The sequence below is a fragment of the Falco cherrug genome, chromosome 9, assembly GCF_023634085.1.
Source record: "Falco cherrug isolate bFalChe1 chromosome 9, bFalChe1.pri, whole genome shotgun sequence".
NCBI lineage: Eukaryota > Metazoa > Chordata > Aves > Falconiformes > Falconidae > Falco > Falco cherrug.
Window position 1 is genome coordinate 20,906,663 of NC_073705.1, and position 22,177 is coordinate 20,928,839.

At 38.4% G+C, this 22,177-nt stretch overlaps 1 protein-coding gene across 1 annotated transcript; it reads right to left on the bottom strand.

Annotated features, from left to right (window-relative positions):
* Positions 1 to 189: 189 nt before the first annotated feature.
* ENO4 (enolase 4) lies at positions 190 to 21,283 on the bottom strand. Its single transcript, XM_055720597.1, is given in 15 exon segments — positions 190 to 561; positions 563 to 636; positions 2,668 to 2,785; positions 3,345 to 3,412; positions 4,393 to 4,588; positions 6,818 to 6,943; positions 8,771 to 8,938; positions 11,040 to 11,102; positions 11,836 to 11,901; positions 13,320 to 13,451; positions 13,680 to 13,849; positions 15,946 to 16,085; positions 17,595 to 17,785; positions 19,017 to 19,145; positions 21,077 to 21,283. Coding segments are annotated over 15 exon segments (1,902 nt in total). The 5' UTR covers positions 21,239 to 21,283; the 3' UTR covers positions 190 to 462.
* Positions 21,284 to 22,177: the final 894 nt, after the last annotated feature.

The window sequence follows — 22,177 nt, forward strand, 5'->3', positions numbered from 1 at the left end:
GATAGCGAGCTAGAACTGGAGCAAAATTTCCCTTGTAGGCTAGATCTAAGAGCAGCATTGAGGGTGCGTGGGGGGATGGAGCCACATAACAGTCAAGGCCTTTGTGTTTTGTAAAATGTTTTTTTTCTACTGTTTGTCAATAGCTTGCTCTTTGTAGGGAGAGAGATTTCCACTTTCCCAAAACAAACATTTAGTTTTGGACTTAACACAGAGGTATTTATTTGGTCAATTTGTAAATACAGCACAGAATTCTGTGGCATTTTCAAACTATAGCCGCTGCTCAGTTAACTTGGTTTCAGCTGAAAACGATGGTCTCCTGGGAAAAAAGCAGCTAGTATTTGAATGCTTTTTAAAATGTTTGCTGAAGGGCTTGAAAATAAATGGATTAAGGACTAGTTAAGATATGAGTTTCTTACTAGTTGTTGTTTTAAAAAAAATTAACCAAAAGTTAATGTTGACAACTCAGGTCAGTGTGTTATTTGCTGGGAGCTGAGCAGGCAGGCTGCGAACCTGCAGGGCTGGCGGGCAGAGCTGTGGAGGCGACGGCTCTGGCTTTGGGGGGAGGAGGTACATCAGAAAGCTGTTTTTCTGGCTGTGATTCTTCAGCAAAAGCAATAAATTTGAGATTTGCTTCACCTGAAATAGAAGAGAAAAATGAAACTCATTCTTATGTTTGCTGTAATCTGGTTTCTTGTAATGTTCTCTGGTGCACTCAGATTTTTTTAAAATGCCGCCTGATGCTTACAAGAGTCTCTAAACACCTCTAAAGCCTGGCCCTTAGGAACAAAGGAGCACCAGGCCTGTGTGTTGATTACAGGATCAGGGCACGGTGCGCAGCAGCTGGAGCCGGAGTATTTATTGGATTCCCTTCCTCACTAACCATCTCGCCCTGCTGTCCTTTTTTTGAGTCTTCCTCTGCACCTCCACCCCCGCCTGTAACAACTTCACGTAAGCACACGTTCAGGCGTTGCTTCTGTAACTAACGCTTCACCTCTCTCTCCCCCGCTGTTGTTCCCCGTTCTGTGATGCTCCTCTTCCCTAACCTCACCTCCCAACTCCCCGTTTTGCCACAGACACGCAGTGCCCACCCCATCCCCGAACACGCCTCAGCTGCGCGTTACTGGCATGGGAAGGCCAGCCTGCCCTTCAGCTTGCAAGTGGCTCAGCGCATTGTCCCGGTGAATCCAGCGGCTGAAGCGCAGCGTCAGCACCGGGGCTGCGCTTAGGCCAAGAGTTACTTCTGTGCAACCCGCATCGCTCGCGGGGCGAGGAGCCGCGGGTGGCTGTGGGCACGGTGCTGCTGGGCCCAGCTGTACGCCCCATTCAGTCGCTCCTGGGGGGACTCCTGAGGGGTCAGTGTCACCCCCCCGTCTGTGAGCCACTTACAGAGCCCTCCACTTGCAGCCCTCCAGCGTATTCCATAGCTCGCGGCCCAGCCAAATGAAGAGTTTGGTATGCAGCTCAGACATCCTCTCTCAGTATTTCCCCGCTGTTGATTTAGTTACTGGATTTTATTTCTGCTAAACGATTAATGACATCGGGAATTGTTGCTATTTCATTTCATGAGATACAGGTCTAAATATTTGTCAAACTCAAGCTCTTTTGTTTAGACTATACCATTTGAATAGGGAATATATTAATACTGCTGAGGCAGTTAAAATTCATAGTTCTATAATTATCTGTCTTGTTTTTGAAAAGTGCATTCTGTGAAACTACCTTCTCAGCAAAAAAGAATTTCTGTCCATGTTCCTATTATTTAACAATGATTATATATGAGCAAGGGGGAGATTTTGAAAACTCAGAATATTTTCAATAAAAAACGTTTTTAAAATGAAAACTTTGTTCTATAGTGTGCATGTCAAGTGCTGCTATCCAATGTATAGAACACTGAAAATTATTAGACAAGAGGGTAAAATGACTGAAGTCTCCTTCATGTTTCCTTTTCTGAGGCATAATAATTCTTGCAAACCCTTTCCTTCCTTTCTTCCTCTCCTTGTCTCTCTGCTTCCCCTTCAGACTGTATGCCTTTATTCTGTCTTGATTGATACCTGAGCAAGTGAGAATTGGCTCTAATGAACTGTTAAGCATTTAACAGTGTAGCCTATAGTGTAAAAAGAAGATGCAGCCCCCGAAATGATACGTGTGGCTAAGGCTGAATGTGCATCATCACTTCGTTTTTTCTTGGGTTTTATTTAGTGCTTACCCGTGCAACTGTAGCTTTCCAAATACATTCTGCTGGAGATGTAACACACAAAAGAGGGTTGTGAAATGAAGGTTTGTTAGCAATATATGTTTAGGGGCTCAAGGGAGGTGGGGTTTTTGGGCTAAAATTCTGGTTTGGCAGCTTTTCGACGTGTTATATGCATGGTTTTTTGTTTTGTTCCTTTTGCACTGTAGGCTTCAAGACGCCAACCAATTAATTCTGGAAAAAAGCTTAATGTAGGCTACTCCTCAAGAAGGGGTCTATTTTAACATTCAGTAAACAGATAATCCATTAGGACAACAATATACATTGTGGCAAGTGCTATCCTAGGTTTTTTTGTCAGTGCTTATTTATAGTCTTTTGATTTCCCTTCCCTCCTGTGGTGCAGTTTCAATCATTCTCCCTCCAATCTTTGTTCTCGTATTCATTGCAAGCTGAAAACAAAGTAAGAAAGAAGCTCATACGTAGCGTTCCATTCTTGGCCAGTTCTTCCTCTATAGCAAGAAGGCGGTTGTATTTGGTCACCCTTTCTCCGCGGGAAAGACCTCCCAACTTGATAAACCTGGCACCCAGTCCAACAGCCTCAAACGAGAAAGTGCGTATTTTAAAACTACACAGTTTGGGAAGTGAAGTCATTCTTAATTGTTAAATACGGTATCCTACTTCTAATTTAACACTCTTTCTACAGATAAAAACCCTCCTCTATTTAGAAATTAAATCTCTTAATAAAAGATTTGTCAGATGCAAACAGTAATTTTCACTGGCGTATGAAATGAAATTTTATTTGCAAATGTAGCTTTAATACAAAAAGATTAAATGTATTAGTATTAAGAATTTTTTCCTAAAATATTATTACTACTCAGAAATGTTTTAAGTAACTCACATTTTTTAATAAACTAATGCAACCAAATAGATCATACACATTTTTGAATATACTCCCTGCTTTGGCAAATTTCCTGTGTGTTCTCTTTAAACTCAAAGATAAACTTGTGGAGAAAAAAAAAAGTAACTCTCTAGAAAAAGCCCATTTTGTAAAACGTTGTTTCTTTCTCAAGCAGAAACAGGCTTTCTCCTTAAAATATAGTTCGTGTTAAAAGCAGTGTTTTGGCAATTCTGCAATTGAACAGCTTTCAATACTTACCAGATCCACAAGGCTGTCATCAGAAGATTCTCTATCTGGACTTCCTAATATGGTAATATGTCTTTGACCTATATATAATGGAAGTGTAAAACCTTCATTAGTGTATATTTTATGTATTCAACACAGAAATTGTTTGGAGTTCTCATTCTTTTTTACCCTTGGGCTATCTAAGCTTAAATACAAACAGGAGTAAAACCAATGAAACCCATCTCATAAAAATGTAAACTGTATTAGTTTGCTAGGTTAACATTACATTTTATTTTCAGCATGGATAAGGGAATATCTAACATCCTATCCTAATTTCTGTCCCTCGCTGATCTGGCTGGTAACACGTTCTACAGGCTAGGAGGCTGTTCTGTTTATTTTAAATGTGCTCCTTACTATAGTAATGATTTTTCTTCACTGTAAAAGAAGCGTTTACCATCCTGACTGAATGAAATCTTTAAGATGCTATTTACTCGCTTTGAGATGGTGATTCTGGGCTCTTTGAAGGAATAAGGAAGGAACTTAGATATGTTAAATTTGTTCACCTATCCCTTGGGTATAAACATGAATACAGACAAATTGATACAAAGAGAAATCTCACATATGAAACTGCAGAAGTTCTTAGTAGTGTTACCACAAAGGCTCAATAATATGTAGTCAATAATTATGTAAACTGCAATTTTAAACATTTTGGTCTTGTTTGGATTTCTTAATTATTAATACTAGTATTAGTAAAAATTCAGATTACTCAGCTACATCTTTTTTTTTATGTTGTTCACTTCTGATATCTAACTGTATGAGACTTAGCTGCAGTGTCAAAGGGCACCCATATTCAAAACGTCCACAGTGTATTAATTTACTATAGTTGAAGCCTTGGATGCTGTTTTAAGCTCCTGAACAGGAATTTGGGAATCAAAACATGAATTTTAGTTTCTTCTGACAAGGGCTTGCTAAATCAGAAGTGGCATTAATTTAATAAAAACGTGTAATATTTACAGGTGTCACAACACTACTTATTGACTTGTAGGGTTTGAAAGTCAGCCTTTCCCCCTCCCCTACTCACCATCTAGAAGTCCAGTAAGTTCTATGAGGTCTGATACCTTGGTTTGGTTAATATATTTCAGGACAACACCACTGCACATTGGTATGTTTATGTTTTGGTCAATTTTAAGTTTGGAAATATATGTGGCAGCATCTTCAGCAATCAGGTAACATTTGGAACCCAGAGCATAACATATGTTACTCCATTGTTGTCTGTCCTGCATAAACAATCAAGTAAATAATTGAAGTTAAAAAACCTAAACTGAATGAAAACCCTAATTGAGGAGGTAAAAAACAAAACAAAACAAAACAAAAATTATTTAATCCTAAAGATACCCTTCATATTAACATATTATATTTTATACTGTTTTTAAAATCTGTCTACTTAAGAAGAACATACCATTTTACTTGGATTTCAGGATTTTGCTAGAAAACATAAATTCTAATCTGGAATTAATCAAAGCTAGTTGCATACAAGTATAGTTTAAAATATTTCAAATTAAATTAACTGTAGGATTTTGCAGTTTTGATTTATTTCCTGAAATGTATTCTATTCTAATGTAATATAAATTTATTTTCTATTGTTTTATTCTGGGGATTAATTCTTGTGTTAATATTTTAAATGTCTTAATATTTGTTTGAATATAAAATAATGAAACAAGAGGCAGTCATAGACTCAGTGACATATATCAAGTCAGGAGGATCAGAGCTGTAAGACTGACCCAGAGGGAACAGCAGAATACAACAGTCTTTCCAGCAGAGCTCCATTTTTTAGGGTCTTTGTTTCTTGATTTTAATGCACTGTCCACATGGTACTGAGATTTAAGGACAAAAAAAGGAAAAGGATATGTAAATAATTTGAAAGAACAAATTTTAAAATTAATTTGCTTGCTTTGTGTCCATAGAATGCGAAGTTCTCACATTAAAAACATTACTTTTCCAATTAATAATTCCGTCAGTAATAATTCTTGGTCTGTGGATCAGACAGACTTTTGTACCTATGTAGTTGCAATCTGTGCAAGGGTCCATTCCTGTAAGGATTTCAAGCTTGCATGTAAACGAAAATGAAGTTTTTGACATCTGAACAAATGTTCAAACTTAAGCACAAAAGTGGTCTGCTGTCTGGCAATGAATTGTGGAATTGGTACCAGGGCTAATCCTCAAGGACCTGATTATCTGTGGCAAAGGTGTGGCATGGGTAAACTTTGTAGATTTGTGAGGAGGGAGGAGGAGGAGGAGGAGGAGGAGAGGCATTTCCCTTATCTGTACTTATCTGTACAATTATCTGTTGTAATTCACCAGCAGATTTCCATACTGCAAGTATGCTCCTTTGTAAGAATTCTCAAAGAATTCTGCAGCCCTGGCAGCAGTGGGGAATAATCTGCTGTTTTGGAACATGGGTAATTCAGAGTCACACTGAAACAGCACAGGGAGGCAAGGCTGATTTGAGCGAGCTAACAATAAACACATACTAGAAAAATGAACTTTTAAAGTTCCAGTTAAGAACAAAATCAGATGGATTTTGCAGCTCATCTGTTTTAGAATTATTGATTCAGGCACTGGGCAGATTGACAAAGACAATGTCACTTTGCTTCCACCTTCAATCACGGTCTTCCTGTTTTGTTCATGAAAACAAACCCCATATATTTTACAGAAGATAAAGGCTGCAGTTTGACAGCAAGAGATATTTATTAAGTTTTGCAACTGCAGAATCTAGGTCTGCAATTGTAGGTTCTGCTACAATTAAGTTTTTAGCATGGAAACTTAATGTATAAATGCTAATATGTAAGGTTATGCAATCTGTTTCTTTCATCCATCTATAACTCCATAACATGCTTAATAGTATTCTACTTTATTGTTGTAATATATTTGCCACACTAAATTAACTCCTCTAACTTTGATCACAGTGGTAAATACATGGTATTTTACTACCACTTAAAAAATTCTGCCGAGCAGTGCTGCCAGTGACAGGTTTGTTCATGCTTTGAGTGTCAATCTCAATCATGAAGAATAGCAGCAATAATTTTTTTGAGTGATTTTAAGGAATATATAAAAATGTCCAAATTTTAGCTTCTTCCTTATAATACAATACAGTGTCAGTCATATATCACTCAAATGTTATAACTTGTTTTTATAACTTGAACTATTTGTTTATGTAAGAAGGAAAACTTAATAGTGCTTTAGCAAGTAGAATCAGAAAAAAAGCATTTTCTTGTAACTCTCTAAATATTTGTACTAACCGTATTCTGTTCATGCCAGGATTATCTTGTTAGGAATTATGTCAAAAGTATAGAAAACTTTAGTTATTGTCAATTACAGATATGCAAATGAATTGTTAAATACATTTTTATAGTGATATTTTTGAGCTTAAAGACTCCAAAACCAGAAGCTTCATGTTTTATGTGTTTTGTAAAAATGTGAAAAGGGACTGTACTGTGGTATCTTACCTCTTTTCTTAAGGGATCTATTAATGCAATAATAAAAGGAAATTTATTAATCAGTTCCACATATATGTCAACCATTTCCTCAGGACTTTTGAATGTTCCAGTGAGTATTTCATATTTACCTTTAACCTAGAAAGTAAAGTAAAAAGCATAAAAGATAAGGAAATAATACTTTGAAAGCCAGAGTATAAGGAAAGCATACAGATCTTGTGACACCAGGTTCTCTATTAAGGCAGCAGATTGTGTTCTTCAATAAGCACACAGTCACTTGGCTGCTGTATGGCTAAGCGCTCAGCACATTGTGATGGAAAAACTCTGCCTGAAGTAACAGTGGGTTCCAGTGGGCTTGTGCCAAAGTCTCTGAAAGATGCCACTCCCAAAATCAGGGAGACCTATTTCAGCATTTTCTAGGCAACACTGTCAGTTTTACACTGCCAGTTTTATTTATGAATAAAGTTAGCAATGATTGACATATTTACGCAGTATTGCATGAAAACTCTCACTTTTCATTTCCAAAAAAAGTTCACGATTTTTGTCCTCGTTTTCATAAAGAAAATACTGCTAGGGGAAAGGAGTGCCCCCTCAGTGCTCAAAAACAAGATGCTGCTTTTCCTTACCTCTTTCCTCTTAAAAAAAAACAAGAAAAAAATACTTTAAGACTAGTCTCATCATTACAGAATGCACAAACCACAGCACACAATTATGGGCACACTGTCAGACTGTGCCAGAATACCCACTGCTTTAGTGACTATAACACTTCAATAACAGAATGTTGCAGAATTACTGATAATTCATCTGTTAAGATTTTGCTCATTCTGGTATAGGATACAGATATCATAGGTTATCATGAAAGCAACTGATTTCACAGAAGATATTACTAATGGAAGCTTTGTCACCCAAACACACAATATCTCATGAGATATTAAATGGAACAGGAAGTTTCTTTTTCTGCTTAGAGAGTCACCTGATGGATCTTGGAAGGAGGAGCAAGAACTTCAGCTGGAGATAAATAAACTTTGTCTAATACAAATATTGAAAAATAAGAGTTAAAAAATGAATGTTGATACACAATGAGATGAATGTTAGTGGGTATACAAACATACCATAGAAAAACTACATGGAAAGGTCAAGGTAGTTGGAAGAAAACAACAGATGTAGTGTAATATAATGGTAAAATAAGCATCTAGTGGTGTGAAGGAGTTACAGAAGTATACTTGTGTAAATAACTTGTTCTTCATTTTTGAAAGCAAGGTGGATAGAAGATAATAATTTCATTTATACCTTGTGATAAAATGAAAAAAAACCCACAAAAACCAAACGCCAAACAAACCAGGATTTGTTGATTAATACTTTCATTCAAAATTGTCTGAGATGTTACATGAAATGAAGCTGGCTTGTTAAACAGGGCATGTAGTAGGTGTTTGCCCATTCAAACAGTTTGCTGTATTTGACACGCATTGATCTGAAAACTCTTATTAAATAAATAAACAGAGAAAAGGATTAAACCTGGCTGATGCAGGCAGGCTTATACTGTTTGAATGATTAAAGTTAAATCACGAAAGGAACCGAGATTCCTGTAGGCAGGTCACAAGCTGTAATGGGGGTCTGCCTTTGTCCAGTGAGCCTTATTCCACTCAAGGTGCACCACCAGTACGCTGGTGCGGCTGGGGAGGAGGAATACGTGCATTCTCACAGTTCCCACTGCATCAGGCTACCAGATGGATGTCTGCATGTCTTGTCCCCTTGTACCGACAATCCAGTAACACATCTGCTACGCTTGTAGGACTGATTCAACCATACCTTAAAAATGCAGAGACAATTCTTTTGCTCTGCTTGATTGTTACCTTTAAAAAATGGAGTTAGAAGCTTCTAGGTGAGTTTGCAATGTAATAAATTGCTAACAAGTAGCTACACTCCCTTTAAAACCCAACAAAATAGTTATTGAAAATAACTTACGTAATCCATTAATTCATGAGCAGCACAATTTATTGCTAAGTACATGTCTGTTCCTAGCTCCAAACCTAGATTGTTGCAAGCTGTTTGCATTAGGAGTAGCGGTTGTTCTAAATTATCGCATCCTGTTATTAGGCAACCTAAGTGTGATATTCTTTTTAAGGCTTGTGGCTGCAAGTAAAACAAAATTAATCACTTTATTTATACATATATATATATATAGCACATATATAATTTTTCACTGCCATTTCACTCTGCATTCGGTCATCAAAATACAAGACTCTTCTCAAAAATCGCATTGGCAATTCTAAGGACAATTCCCTATCAATAAGGGGTAATCAAGTGCTAATGAGTAGAGAGCTAATATAGTCATCAGTAACACATCTAGTAATGCAGTTCTTGCTCTTATATGGCCAGTACTGGCTTAAAAAAAGACTTCAAAGGCACTCTTAACAACCACTGTATTGTCATGGGTGCTATGTAAAAGTTTCCAGTGCTGTGGACCATCCCCTTGCCACAAAACCAGATTCTCCATTTTTAAACAGCTTTTACTCATTTATCCTCAACTACAACTTTGATATTGCCTCTATGGAGTACTGAAGAAACACTAGAATTTTTTAAGACTTCTAGGAGGAACACATTTCATAAAGAAGGAATACCTCTAGCACAACTGCATGGAGTTGTCTGCCTCAGTAACTGCGTTCCTAGACATAAGCCACAAGCAGAGTTGTATTGAGCAAATATTTCACCTGTCCTTCTGTTGTCATTTTTTTTTTAAAGTTTTTCAAACACTAATTTTTAACTTTAAAGTCTGTGAATTTTGCATTATAAAGAATGACACTAAAAACTGCCCAGAAAGCAGCAGGATATAATCCTGGGTTAGACTGGAGAAGTCAATTGGAAAGCATTGGCTTTGACAAGAGTTGGAGAACTAACTACAGCAGACAGAACGCAGGCCTAGCTGTAGGAGATATATGAATGTTCCTTCACAAAAAAATGTTAGGAAGAAAATCCAGGTCAAATTGTGAGATTATTTTGTAGCAATCTGCAAGGAGAGACAATCTATTTGACTTGTTGCTTTTCGAGCACTAAGCTGCAGCAATACACAGCAAGAAATGCTGCAGTCTTTGTGCATTTAACATGAGATAGAGGCTAAATCTGCATTTTTATGTGATCTTCAAGGCACCCATATGTTGTGCTTTGTTACATTCTATTAAAAGCATTGCTTATCTTTATAAAAACATTTTTTCTCTCTAGTCTTTACTTCTATAACCTAAACAAGTTCTTCTTCTTCACTGCCTACTTTGTCATTTTTTCTTCCCCCCCCCAAAAAAGTTCAAACTAACATTGTGCTTTTATCAGTTTAAATTTCAGTCCCACTACTATCTCCTTTAATTTTCCCCTATTGAAATAAATGGATTTTTTTTCCCCTGAGAATCTGATGCATTGTTTCCTTGTGCACATCTTAAGGAATTATTTTAACTCGCAATTGCAGTACATATTGTGATAAGAATATGTAAACTACGCACCAGAAAAAAACATTGGTCATCTGCTTAATGCTGATGAGTTTTGTTATTTAAGCACAAAAAAATAGAAAAAACTTTTGATCATCCTCTCTTTTGTACACACCACAACAGTAACAATTTTCACTTGATAATATTTAATTGTCTCAGAATGGAGAGCAAAACTAGCATCGCATTTCCATCCTACTATCTGGGAAACTCATTTATAGTAACTACCAGTTTTGAAGTGATTTTGAGTCATATAAAATAATGTCCTGTACACTACGGTGAGTGCTGCCCTTTAGCTACTGGTTCATACTTGCCATTATCTATAACCTCAAACAAGAACTAGAAACTTAATGCAGCATGATTAAGAGGAGAGTTATGCTCATGGAGTTAGGAAAGAGCACAATAGGCAAGTCTTACAGATAATAGTTTTATGGCCTACATGATCAAAAGGGCATGTTCTCTGGCGGTGCTACAGGCCTGCAAAATGCTCATTTGGATACTTTACTGGGATTTCTATACAAGAAAAATGACCAGATTCCAGAAGAATTTCCCCTTTCTGTTATTGTTCCACAGGAAGGGAAGGTATAGTCAGTGTAATCCAAGTTATTATGCAAAATATGAGCATTTGGAATATTTAAAGTCTTGCCTTGACCTTTCCAAAATGGTAATGTAGATTAATGATCCATTTCTTAAGAACATTTTGGTTCCCTGCTGTTGTTAATACCTTGCTGAAGGCTTAAAATGAAAATCTCTTTTCTTACCAGAGCTTTCTTCCCTGTATTATGTGCTCTGCCTTTCTTACTGTCTGCTAGTTGAGGACTGGTCTGTAGGGAGTGAAAGAAGAAAGAAATCAATTCCATGGAAAAGTGCAAAAATGACAGGGAGACATCAGAATTAAAAAAGAAAAAAAAAAAAAAAGTTGCCTGAATTTCAGTCTAAAGAGATTGCAAATATTTCTGTTAGGAAATAGCTTCTGTTTTGTCTTGAATACTAATCAGCACCTATCCAGTTTTATTTTGTGATGGTAACCCATTTCAAAGATCTATTTCTATGTGGGCATCACTCCAACCATCATTTGTTTTTTCAAAAGATTCTTACCTAGCCTATCAGAAAAACAGGGGATCTCAGAAATGAGAACCTAGACTCCATACTTGGAGAAACCCCACGACCTTGCTTTGCAAAAAGTATATGCCCATACTGAGATTGATACACTACTACAATAACAGTACCTTGAATAACGCGTGTTGTGGGTGTGTCAGACCTAGCAAGATCAGAACCCTATATTGTATATTCGCTGTGACACCATTCACTCCCAGTGTACTTCTTCAGGTAAACAGAAAGTCTTACTATGCTTACAACAATTTTTTATTCTATCTTCATTAATTTAATATCACCAAATGGCCAATGTTTTATTCATCTGTCAGAGAAACACATTTTCTGTTCTGTGCCTAAAGCCTGATAACAGGCTAAATGCTCCATGGTTAAGCTTAAAAAGACAATGCTATTAGAAAGACCAAATGGAGTACACTGCATTATCATTACACATTTTTATCATACCGTTTTGCCTGGAGGCTCCAACAGTCTCATCACTTCTTTCTGAATATCCAGAACTCTTTCTATGCCCTGAAATTAAACAATAGTAACCTTCAAAAGCAAGATAAATTATTTCATTTTAGCAGCTTAAATCAGAAGAGAGAGAACACTCACTCTAAATGCAGACCTTAATATAATTTTTTAAAGAAAAAATTAAAGACTTCCTTAACACAATCCCCCCACCCATAAAATGCAGTCAAGTGGCCAACAATAAAGGGTTAGTAGCAGTGGAATGAACAAGAATATTTGATTATGTTGCTGAATGGGATGGCAAGAAAAGTAGTCTCTTCCTCAAAAGGAACCCTTCCCAAATCTAACATGTAAGCTGGGTCTGTGTAATATCTGAGAAGTGGGAAGATGATGATCACTGTTCACAACTATGACTCCAAGACTTCCTAACTGGAAACTGACAAAATTGAATGTGTTTACCTTCAGAACATTTCCAGAAAGCAGGGAAAAAAAATCACTGTCTTCATTTTAAACAGGGAATGGAGGAACACTCCAATCAAATGAATCCATTGCTTATAACAGGAAACTCTCTTTCCTTTTCAGCTGAGTTAGTAAGTTTAATGCTAACTTCATAAACCACATTTCAGACTTTCTTAAACTGTGCCAGTAAAGGGATACTGAAGGGGGCAGAAGTCAGTCACAGCTGGCAACACACAACGCAAGAGGAATGGCTACATTTTTTGTACTGCAGCGAACAGCTTGCTGCTCTCCCATGAGCACTAGGAGGCATTATGTCTTTGAAAGGTACAGAATTATCAACCTTATTAAGAGCTCTTGGTGACAATTCTAAAATGTTAAAGGAAAAAGAAAGAGAATCGAGCTCAGCTATTTGTTCAGGTCACCAGCACACAAAGTAGAAATCACAGCCCTAATGTAGGCATCTTGTGCAGATACATTCTTTAATGCAACACATGGCTAAAATAAAAGAGGTTGTTCCAGTCTGCCTCATCCATCCTTCTTGCTCATTGAATAGATTTTTTTCTGCTTTGTATTCCCTTCTATCTTCACAATTTTATTTTTAAAGCTATTTATTCCCAAAGATTTTAGGCTTTCTTGTGAATGTTACAAGTTTTGTTTTGTACACTCTATCACTCATCTGATATTATTTATAATCTACCAATGTAAATGCACATTTTAAACAAAATGAAAATCTCTTACTGTTGTGTAATACAATCAATGCACTGATTTTTTCCCTCTTAACTAACACATCCATTTTTAACTTCAAATCTTCACGTATATTCTTTTTAAATCTTCATCTATTTACTTCTTTTAATGTTCCCAGTGTTAGAATTCTGCACTAACATTTGTTAAAACTTTGGCCTTGCAACCAAACAAAAATGAAAAATACAGTTTGTAATGACTATATTGAAAAGATCTATATACTTATGTTCATATAAAATCTATAAAATACATTCATAAAAATGAAAATGAAACAGTACCTGTTTGAGTGATAATTGAACTGGTGGTATAAGCATAACTTCTTTCACTAATTTCAGTTTTGCAGGCAAAATTTTTTCACAGTTCAACAGAGTAACCATTGGGAGTGGCAGAGTCATTTCTTTAGGTGAATCCTGTAATTGGGAGTACCACGTGAAAATAAAAATGTTAAAAACCAGAGTAATTTCTTATATATCTTAATTATGGCACAAGGTTCAAAGACTGCTACAGGCAATGGTCTTAAGGGTTTTCTCTATGATGTGTATTTAATACCACTGTCACAATAGACTACTGGCTTCAGAATTCTAGAAAAATTGTAATGACTGGGATAAAATAAAGAAAATTGCAAGTGTCACATGTACCTGATCATGTTTCAGCAGTGCAATATGTAGGTACAATGGGATATGGCTAATGGTGGCAGCAGCCTTAGCTATAGCAAGGGACGTCCCCCCAATGGCTAAGCTGCCACAGAGCACTGATTCCCATGGCTCTGCGGGTGGGATCCTTCTCTCTGCAACTGCCACCTTCTTCCCTGCAAGACAGTAATAGCTAAATATTTTCTTGGTTTAAAACATGTGCTTTATGTATCACAGTTATATGAGTAAATATGATATTGTCATTTCAGTATCTACTCACTGTATTACAAAAGAATCGTTCTTTTTTTCTTAATCTTGTCAGTTGTTTTACACAAAATGACTTTACAAGTAAGCAAAGCATCTGTCCTCACTCTGGTTTCAAATGTATTTCAAATCCATTTTTTTTACAGATATTTCAAGCACTGAAATATGTATTTTTATTTATCTATGTTTATATGCAGTAATGTGATATAATTTTTCAGGTTCCTTTCATAAGCACGATTTCAGTATTCTTTATCATCCTCCTTGTATGCTCTGCTTTTGCATAAACAACTTGGAAGATCACATTATAACCTGATGCAAAGTACACATACTTGTTTTCTTCTAATAATGAGTATGTAAAAAATTTAGGCCTATTACTGTTGGATTTTCCAATGAGAAAACAGGTCTTTTAAATATTCCATATGCATAGCCTTGTCAAAATTTCAAAATAACCTATCCTCCTTCCAGATAAGTGGAGTAACTTTTGCCAAAATGCTTGAAAACCAGCAGTGCCCACTAACATATTTATTGCCTACAGTGCTTACATGAACATGAACAGTAAGCACCCATCTGAAACCAAAATAAGTGGTCTGATTCTTGAGAACCATATGCATTGGGGGCTTTTTGGTAAATCTGACCAACTACTTTGGTTCCTAATGGGAGCGCCATACGAGTTTTGATTTCAACAAAATATAAATACTACAGGATATGACTGATATTTAAATAGGACCTTAATTGGATATGCAGATTAGATTCTACCTCGTTTGCATACTACACACAGATTCTATACCTCATAAATTGAGGATGAAGAGCTACATACGTAAGACAAGAGTAATCCACCAATGAGCATCTCTTAACAAACTGCAGTGTTCTGCAGAGATCCTTTACACCATGCTACTTTGTAACCTGCATAAATTACACCACAGATGCTACCCCTGAAAGCACCTGCTACTGGGAGTCACCACCTCTTAGTGGTCTCCTGTAACAAGAAATAGCTTTATTATCATTGGATCCTAATAGTCAGGTATAGATTCTAACAATAACATTACAGTCAAATTCACAATCAAGCACAAAGAAAACACAATCAGTGAAAACAAGTAATATATCTGCATCAACAGAAGCTTGTCTAAAAGTATACAACGTGATGGTATTTGGATAGACCTGACAACTGCAGATGTTACATTTCAGGTCGAAGGTGAATTTACTGTGCACATATCTGACATATTAATTGTGAGGTTTTACTCATAGTATATGACAGGTGAAACTAAACTAGGAAGAAATAATAATTTGCCAAAATTTTCTGCCCTTCCAATAAATAGTAACAAATCTTGTTTTTATTAAGGTAATGCATATATGAAGGTAACGTATGGTGCTTTTTTGCTTTGGTGGTGGGGGTTTTTTTTGGCCATGTATACTTACTGTGTTTCTCTACTCTCACACCATTTTTTCCTTTAGTTGGACTGCTTGCTTATTTCTTTTTACTCTGAATTGCCCATCAGTCCCACCTCATCCCTTTCCTTCTTTCTCTTTTGCTTTTCACCTTATTCCTCCTTTTCTCGGTGTTAGCAAGAAACTTCCCTTCCTCCCGCTTTCCATTCTTTTCAACTTCTATCTTAATTCTATCTCCATTCTCCTGTTCAGTTCTGTGATTCCCTTTTCTTTCCCTATCTTTTTAATTTTTATTCTTCATTTGCATCCTCCTCCATTCTTATTCCCCTCACTCTGAAAAGTAATAACCTCCTGTCTAAGCCAACTGTAAAACAAAGGCAGAAACTGTTCAACCAATGCAGGTGAATGATTAGAAAACTCTGTATTTTCCCCTGTCTCATTTCTGCAGGAGAACCTGCTGTGATCAGAAAGATTTAGGAGAAAGTAACCAAACCCTTTGAACATAAGACACTGTGTCATGTGTTCGGAAGTATTCAGTGTCCACAGAACATTTCAGAAAGTATTTTAGCACCTTTGTCAATATCTGTGTTGCAGAAGATATTAAAATCAAATAAAGTAAAACCTGGTTTTGCTGTCTTTTTTTCCCCAGGTAGTGCTGTTGCTGATGGAGTGCATGAAGTAAGGGTAAGAGTGGCTTCTGCTACTTCTTCTTGTTGCTTTTGAATTTCTTTCTTTTCTTCTACTTTTTTTGAGAAGTATTCACTGAGGGAAAGGGCATAAAGATTACTGGCTCAAAGCATTTTTAGACATGAGACAAGTAGACACAGAATGCAGCAGGCTAAAGAATATGCTAAGAGGTGAATTAAGGGCATCTTTGAGTTTCTGCCATAGACTCGTGTGAAGCTGGATAAGTCAATAAATGACATTATTTTTTGGTAGTCACCTGCAGCATTAGTTAAACAAACAGACCCACAACCAAGTATTATAAACCTTAACACATGCTTTTCACATCACACTGGTTTGAAAGTCAGCTCTGAGCTGACAGTCTTAGCGTGAAGGATGTATTTGCTTTGCATGGGTAGTAATGGACCCTGTCGTAACTTCATCACACCCAACAGCCTGGCCCAGGTTGCTAATCCAATAGGCCAGTTGTACACTGCTTATCTAAGTGCCTGCAAGCTCAGAAGTGGATGATTTTCGATTACATGCATGAACTGGAAACTTCCTACATGGGTGGCAGTCACCCAATTCAGGCAAACCAAGTATGTAAGATATATAAAGTAATATAAACAATGCGTTAAAATCTTACTTAGATTCACTTCAGTTGGAAGAATTTCTTTCCAATTGAGTCCTTATTCCCTTCATCAAGGTTTCCCCAAAGCTAACGCATGTGGAAGGCAATTAGGTCTGTTTGCTACAGTCTGTGTTAAGTGTGGCAGCCCTACCCGTACCCCTCCAGCTAAGTGTAGCTCCCCTCAGCAGTGAAGTTGAAAGAAACACTTTCAGGCTACATTACTGCTTCTAGGATGAAGAAAGCCACAATGTTGCCAGGTAGGTCCTCTAACGTTACTGTAAAAATACATTCAGGTACATCTGCGATACTTTTAACCTACACCTTTTTTTCTTTTAACAACCACACACATTTCTTTGAATGGCCATTCTTTTTTACTCTGGGATGCTCCCAAGAAGAAATATTTGCATGAAAAAAATAAACATGGATGTTTACTGCAGAAACTGTGTTTCCAAATAAACTAGTTGCCCCAAGTAAAAAGCCTTTTGGATCAGCTTGCTCAGAAAGAAAACTCCATCAAAACCTGAAAATTGTATGTACATACATGTTTTCTGTGGATTAGCTCAGTGCAGAAGACAAGACACACAAGCCTTTCGTACCACTTTTGTTCTGCAGTGCAATGCACAGAAGTGAACTTGCAATTTGAAAAAACATCCCCACTTAATGAAACTGGCACTGAATGAGTTTCTTAAATGAAGCCTTTAACTCATGAATGTGTTCAGGCATTGTTTTCTTAGAGACCCCTATTTTTGCATCCCATGTATGAAAACTTGTGAAAAAACACACAATTTTCAAATTGTAATTATGAAACCATCAGTCAATAATATAGTGCAATGTATCTGAGATAGACATCACATCCCAAAAATATATAGAAAAATCATAGTAGGAAACATTGAATATTTAATATATTTTTTTACTTACAATATAAACTAACAGTGTATATTTCAAATGCAATAATTTACATAATATGCAAGACATACCCAAGCATCTTATCAACCTCACACTGGTCAGTAGGCTTCAAGTTTTTGAACATTGTGTTCAGCGATTCATTGACCCATTCCACAGCAGTGTTAACAGAGTCATTTCTTTCTTTCTCATCAGCTTCAGTTGTTTCAGATAAGGGATTTTCAGGTATTTGAGAATGAGAAGACATTACAATAGAACAAATTTTCTGCAAGAAAATGTAAAAAGGCTTAAAACACTCTTTAATTTCTAACTTGGAAATGTCATTTGCTAGACTAAGAATTATATGTCCTTACCAACTCTACAAGTATCTATGTCCAAATCTAATGTTTGCTCCATGTACTTATCTTTTTTCATCCAGCACCTTCTTTCTAGTCTCTTATACTAAGTAATCACAAATGTTATTCAAGTTTCTTGACCTAAATTATAACTACTTAGGCAAAAACCTCCTGGCAGATCTGCTTTACGCATATATTTTGTTATCAGAACAGAATGGGGTAATTTTGAAGACCATACAGTCATCAGGACATCTTCTGTTGAAGCTGTTGGTAGACTTTTACCATGATTCAGCAGCAGTCATTCTTAATGCCATTCCTCATGATCAGTTACATTTTGTCTTACCTAGGTAACGAACTTATCTTTCTGTACTGCTGAAGAAAAATACTTCAGAAAATTCAATGAAACCATCATTTAAAAATATCACAGAGTTGCCTGCATTAATAGTATTAATTTTATATACTGTGTACCTATGAAGTTATATTTAATTCAAGAATGAAGTGAACCATAGTTTAACCAAGGGAAAGTAGAAATAATTACACAATAGCTAGAGTTGCAACGACAGTGTCTAGAATATTTCAGGTTGGGGGAGAGATGGCAATGCACCATCAATTTTGCACTGCAGGTGCTAGATGAATATGTTTGACTTAACCATTGCCCACATCAGCCTATTAGCTTAGTGTAAAAATGTACCTTCATCTTTACTGTGATTTTCACCTGTACTATATTTTTCTGAAACACTGTCATACAAACAGAAATAGAAGGATCTGAAAATAAAGAAAAAAGTAAAAGGAACATGAACTTACAGGGCTAGATATAGAGTGTAAGGAAAAGCTACATGATCACTAAGACCGATAAAAATTTAATATACAAAGATGCACTGTCACATCCCACTAACAAAATAAAAAGTAGTATTGCCTAATTCACGGAAAATAAAGGTTTTAGAGTTGCTGCCACTGTCTAACTTTTCATGACTTTTTTTCTAAGTTACAACACTCAACTGTTGAGTTACGGGGTTTCATCTCCTTTCACTAAAGATGACAAATAAAACATTCCTTAGGATGCGAGCAGAATAGTACTTCTCCCTGATACTGAGAGATTTAATAAATGTAATAATTTATTTTTTAATTAAAAGAAATAAGCCAGGAAGAAGCAGCTCATACCTTCTCATAGTTTTTAACTGTACAATATACTTCCACTTCTAATGTTGGCTGACCAACTCCATCAAGAACTTTTCTTCCAACTAATCTGCATATTACTGGAGCTTTTGAAAATTTAGAAAAGTAGTTAGCCTTAAATGAAAGAGAAAGAACTTTATTAAAGTCAATTTCTATGCAAAATGCTTTTATTCCATTAAATATATTTCAATCAAATCCACCATTGAGCAAATCCATTTATATGTTCCAGGGTTCAAAATACTTCTGTTACACTGCACATTTACTTCTATATTATCTGCTTAAGAATGAGATTCCAGGGAACAGATCCAATTCCTATCTGAGCATGGTAGTCCAAAGCCACATGTGAAATGCTACACATAAAATTTTGTATGTGCTGCAGACAGGGAAAAACAAAAAGTATTTTCAAAATATACTCCTTGCTTACAGAAAGTACTTAATGTCCCAGATATCTAATAATGTTTCAAGGTTGCTTCATCAAATATATGTACAGTTGCTCATGTGTCTCAGCACTCAACCAATGCAGCATTAAAGATCTTAATAGCAGAAGATTAATTTGGAAGGCAGAGCAGCTTGTCAGCAAGCTTCTCAGTAACAATGATAAGCACTCCTCTCTTACAGAACATGCTTGCTGTAAAGATATTTACCACAATGACCAAACTCTCCTGACTAGAAATGTTGCTTTTGTTGGACAGAACTGAGCTAAGACTAGCACAAATTTCAGGAGTTGCAGGTATGCCACACTTAGTAACAAGACACAAGGCAACTGATGCAGCTAGGGGTCACTACTCCATGGGAAATCTGGGGGTTTAGGTTAGCAAGCTTTGACCCCTGTGAAACAGGTGAAAAGCTAGACTTCTGGCAGGCAGAGTTCTCGTACTTCTTCCAACACAGTCTTTAACAGGCCTGTTGAACTGTCATCATTCAACTATAAGAATATATTTGGGGGTCTGTATTTAATAAACACTGATGTTGCTTTAAAAAAAGGATTAAGGTGCTGCCTAAGGGTTACTACATATTCCCCTACTAGTTTCATTCTTTAGTCTGGTATCAGAGATGGTCACCAAACAATGACTTACCAAATGGGAAAACTAGGAAACACAGCTAGCTACATAGAGAAGGAACATCGAACACCAAGCAAATCAAGAACAGTTCTAGTCCCAACTGGTGATGGCAAAACACTTGGGAGATGGGGAATGATGTAATATGTAATGAAATGTTTCATTTCCGCTGCCACTTTCACATCAAAGAACGTACTAAATATTTTATTCCCGCCCCCCCCCCCCCCAAGTTGCTCACTATTAGTGTTGGCAATTCCGGTATCACCACTAATAGAGGTTTCATTAGGACTCCTGTCTACAGTATTTTCCCAACTGGGATCAGATAAGGTCTGAATCCTTTCCACTTCCATGAGGCCCATTTGCTGTTAAGGAACAGCTGCAGTGTGAATAGCACTGTCTCTTGTTGCCACTGGGCTGACACATCACCATGCTGAACAGCAGTTTTGTAAGGGACATCCATCTGTGCCCTCCGAAGGCAACATACCTTGGTTTTGTGTCCAGACAAGCAACCAGCACAGAACAAAAAGCCCTGCCGCTGCGGGAATGTATCTGGCCCAGTGTCAAAAGTGCCACTGGCCACGAACACAAAACCATGGCGGTCCTTGCCTGAGTCAGCGGGAATTTATTTAACTGTAACCACAGAGACGTCAAGCTCTTCGAATCAGTCTGTGTGAGGTTTGTCAGACCCTCGGGGCGAGCAGGCGGCGGTGGGCGGGCAGTACCGCACCGGCCTGCGGGTACGCCCGGAAGCTGAGGGGGCTGCGGGGCGTCCACGGGCGCCTGGGGAGCGCCACACGGCCGCCTCCCCCCCACCGCTGTTCCTCGGCCCTGAATCGGCGCCAGGAAGGTCCCTGCCCGCCGAGGGGAGCCCCCTCCGGCCCCTCTCCCCCCGCCGGGGGGCAGCGGTCCCTCAGCCCGGCGCTGGGGGGTCTCCCTCAGGAGGAGCCGGGGCGGCCGCCTGCGGGCTGCTCCCCCTCCCCACGCTACCAGCTCCCCGTAGAGATCCGCGGGGCGCAGGGGGAAGAGGGCGTTGAGCGCGTCCTCCACCCGCTGTTGTACTCGGTGGCCTCGGTAGTACTCCACCGCCTCCTGCCGCAGCTCCCGGAGCCGCCGCCGCTCCTCCTGCTGCCGCCGCCCGCCGGCCTCCATCGCGGGGCCGAGGGGGCTGCGGGTCCGGGCTGGCGGCTGGGCAATGGCGGCCGCCCGTGCTCTCGCGAGAGCCGCCCCTCCCGCGCCCAGCCCCGCTGGTGCCTCAGGGCGGGAGATCCGTTCCCTCAGGGCGCCGCCGGTCCTCTCGGGGTGCCAGAGCTCCCCGGTAAATGGCGCTTTGCTCGCACGGAGCCGCTAAGGGACACCCTGCCCGCACTGCGCTGCGGCGCCGGGAGCGGCTGGGGCGCGGCGGGGCGGTTTGCTTCGGTTTTCTTAGTGCCGTGAGGCGCTGGTGCTTCCCTTAGAGGCTGGTTATGGGCTTCCAAGTCAGAACGCCTCGGGCAGGTACTCTTTAGTTTTAAAAGTCTCTGAACAACAAAATTGTGTAAGATGATCGTCCTGAAAGCGAGACAGATTATGGTTTGTGAAATGTCTAGTGAGGATAATGCTGCAAAATGCCCCAGTAGCTCTACTTCTGGGTTCAAAAGCCCTTTACTTTCAAAGAAAAGAAACGCTTCGCAACCTAAATGATCATTTTTAGCCTGCAATTTCCTACAAAAACTTTCACTTTGTTACACTGTTCACTGGTAATTTTGTTGAAGTAACTGAAAATGGAGATACTTAAAAAGCTGTTAGCTGCACACTTCCTCAGCTCTAAAATCAATATGTGCAGACCTTTGCTCATTGTGTGTGCACGTCTCAAGGCAGGGTGATAATGAAGAAAAATCCCTACTGAATCATTTTCTGTTCCTTTCACATCCTTCAGAAATAGTATGGTACCTGTCCAGAGAGTTAAACCCTCTGTATTTGAAAGCTGTTTCCTCGGAAGAAGTTTCTGAAGTGGCGCTAACCCGTCCCTTGCGGGGGGCGGGTACCTCGTTGGGTTTTCTCAGCCCGGGCTGCTCCGGTGGGCACGGTCGTGCTCGGGGGGCTTGCAGG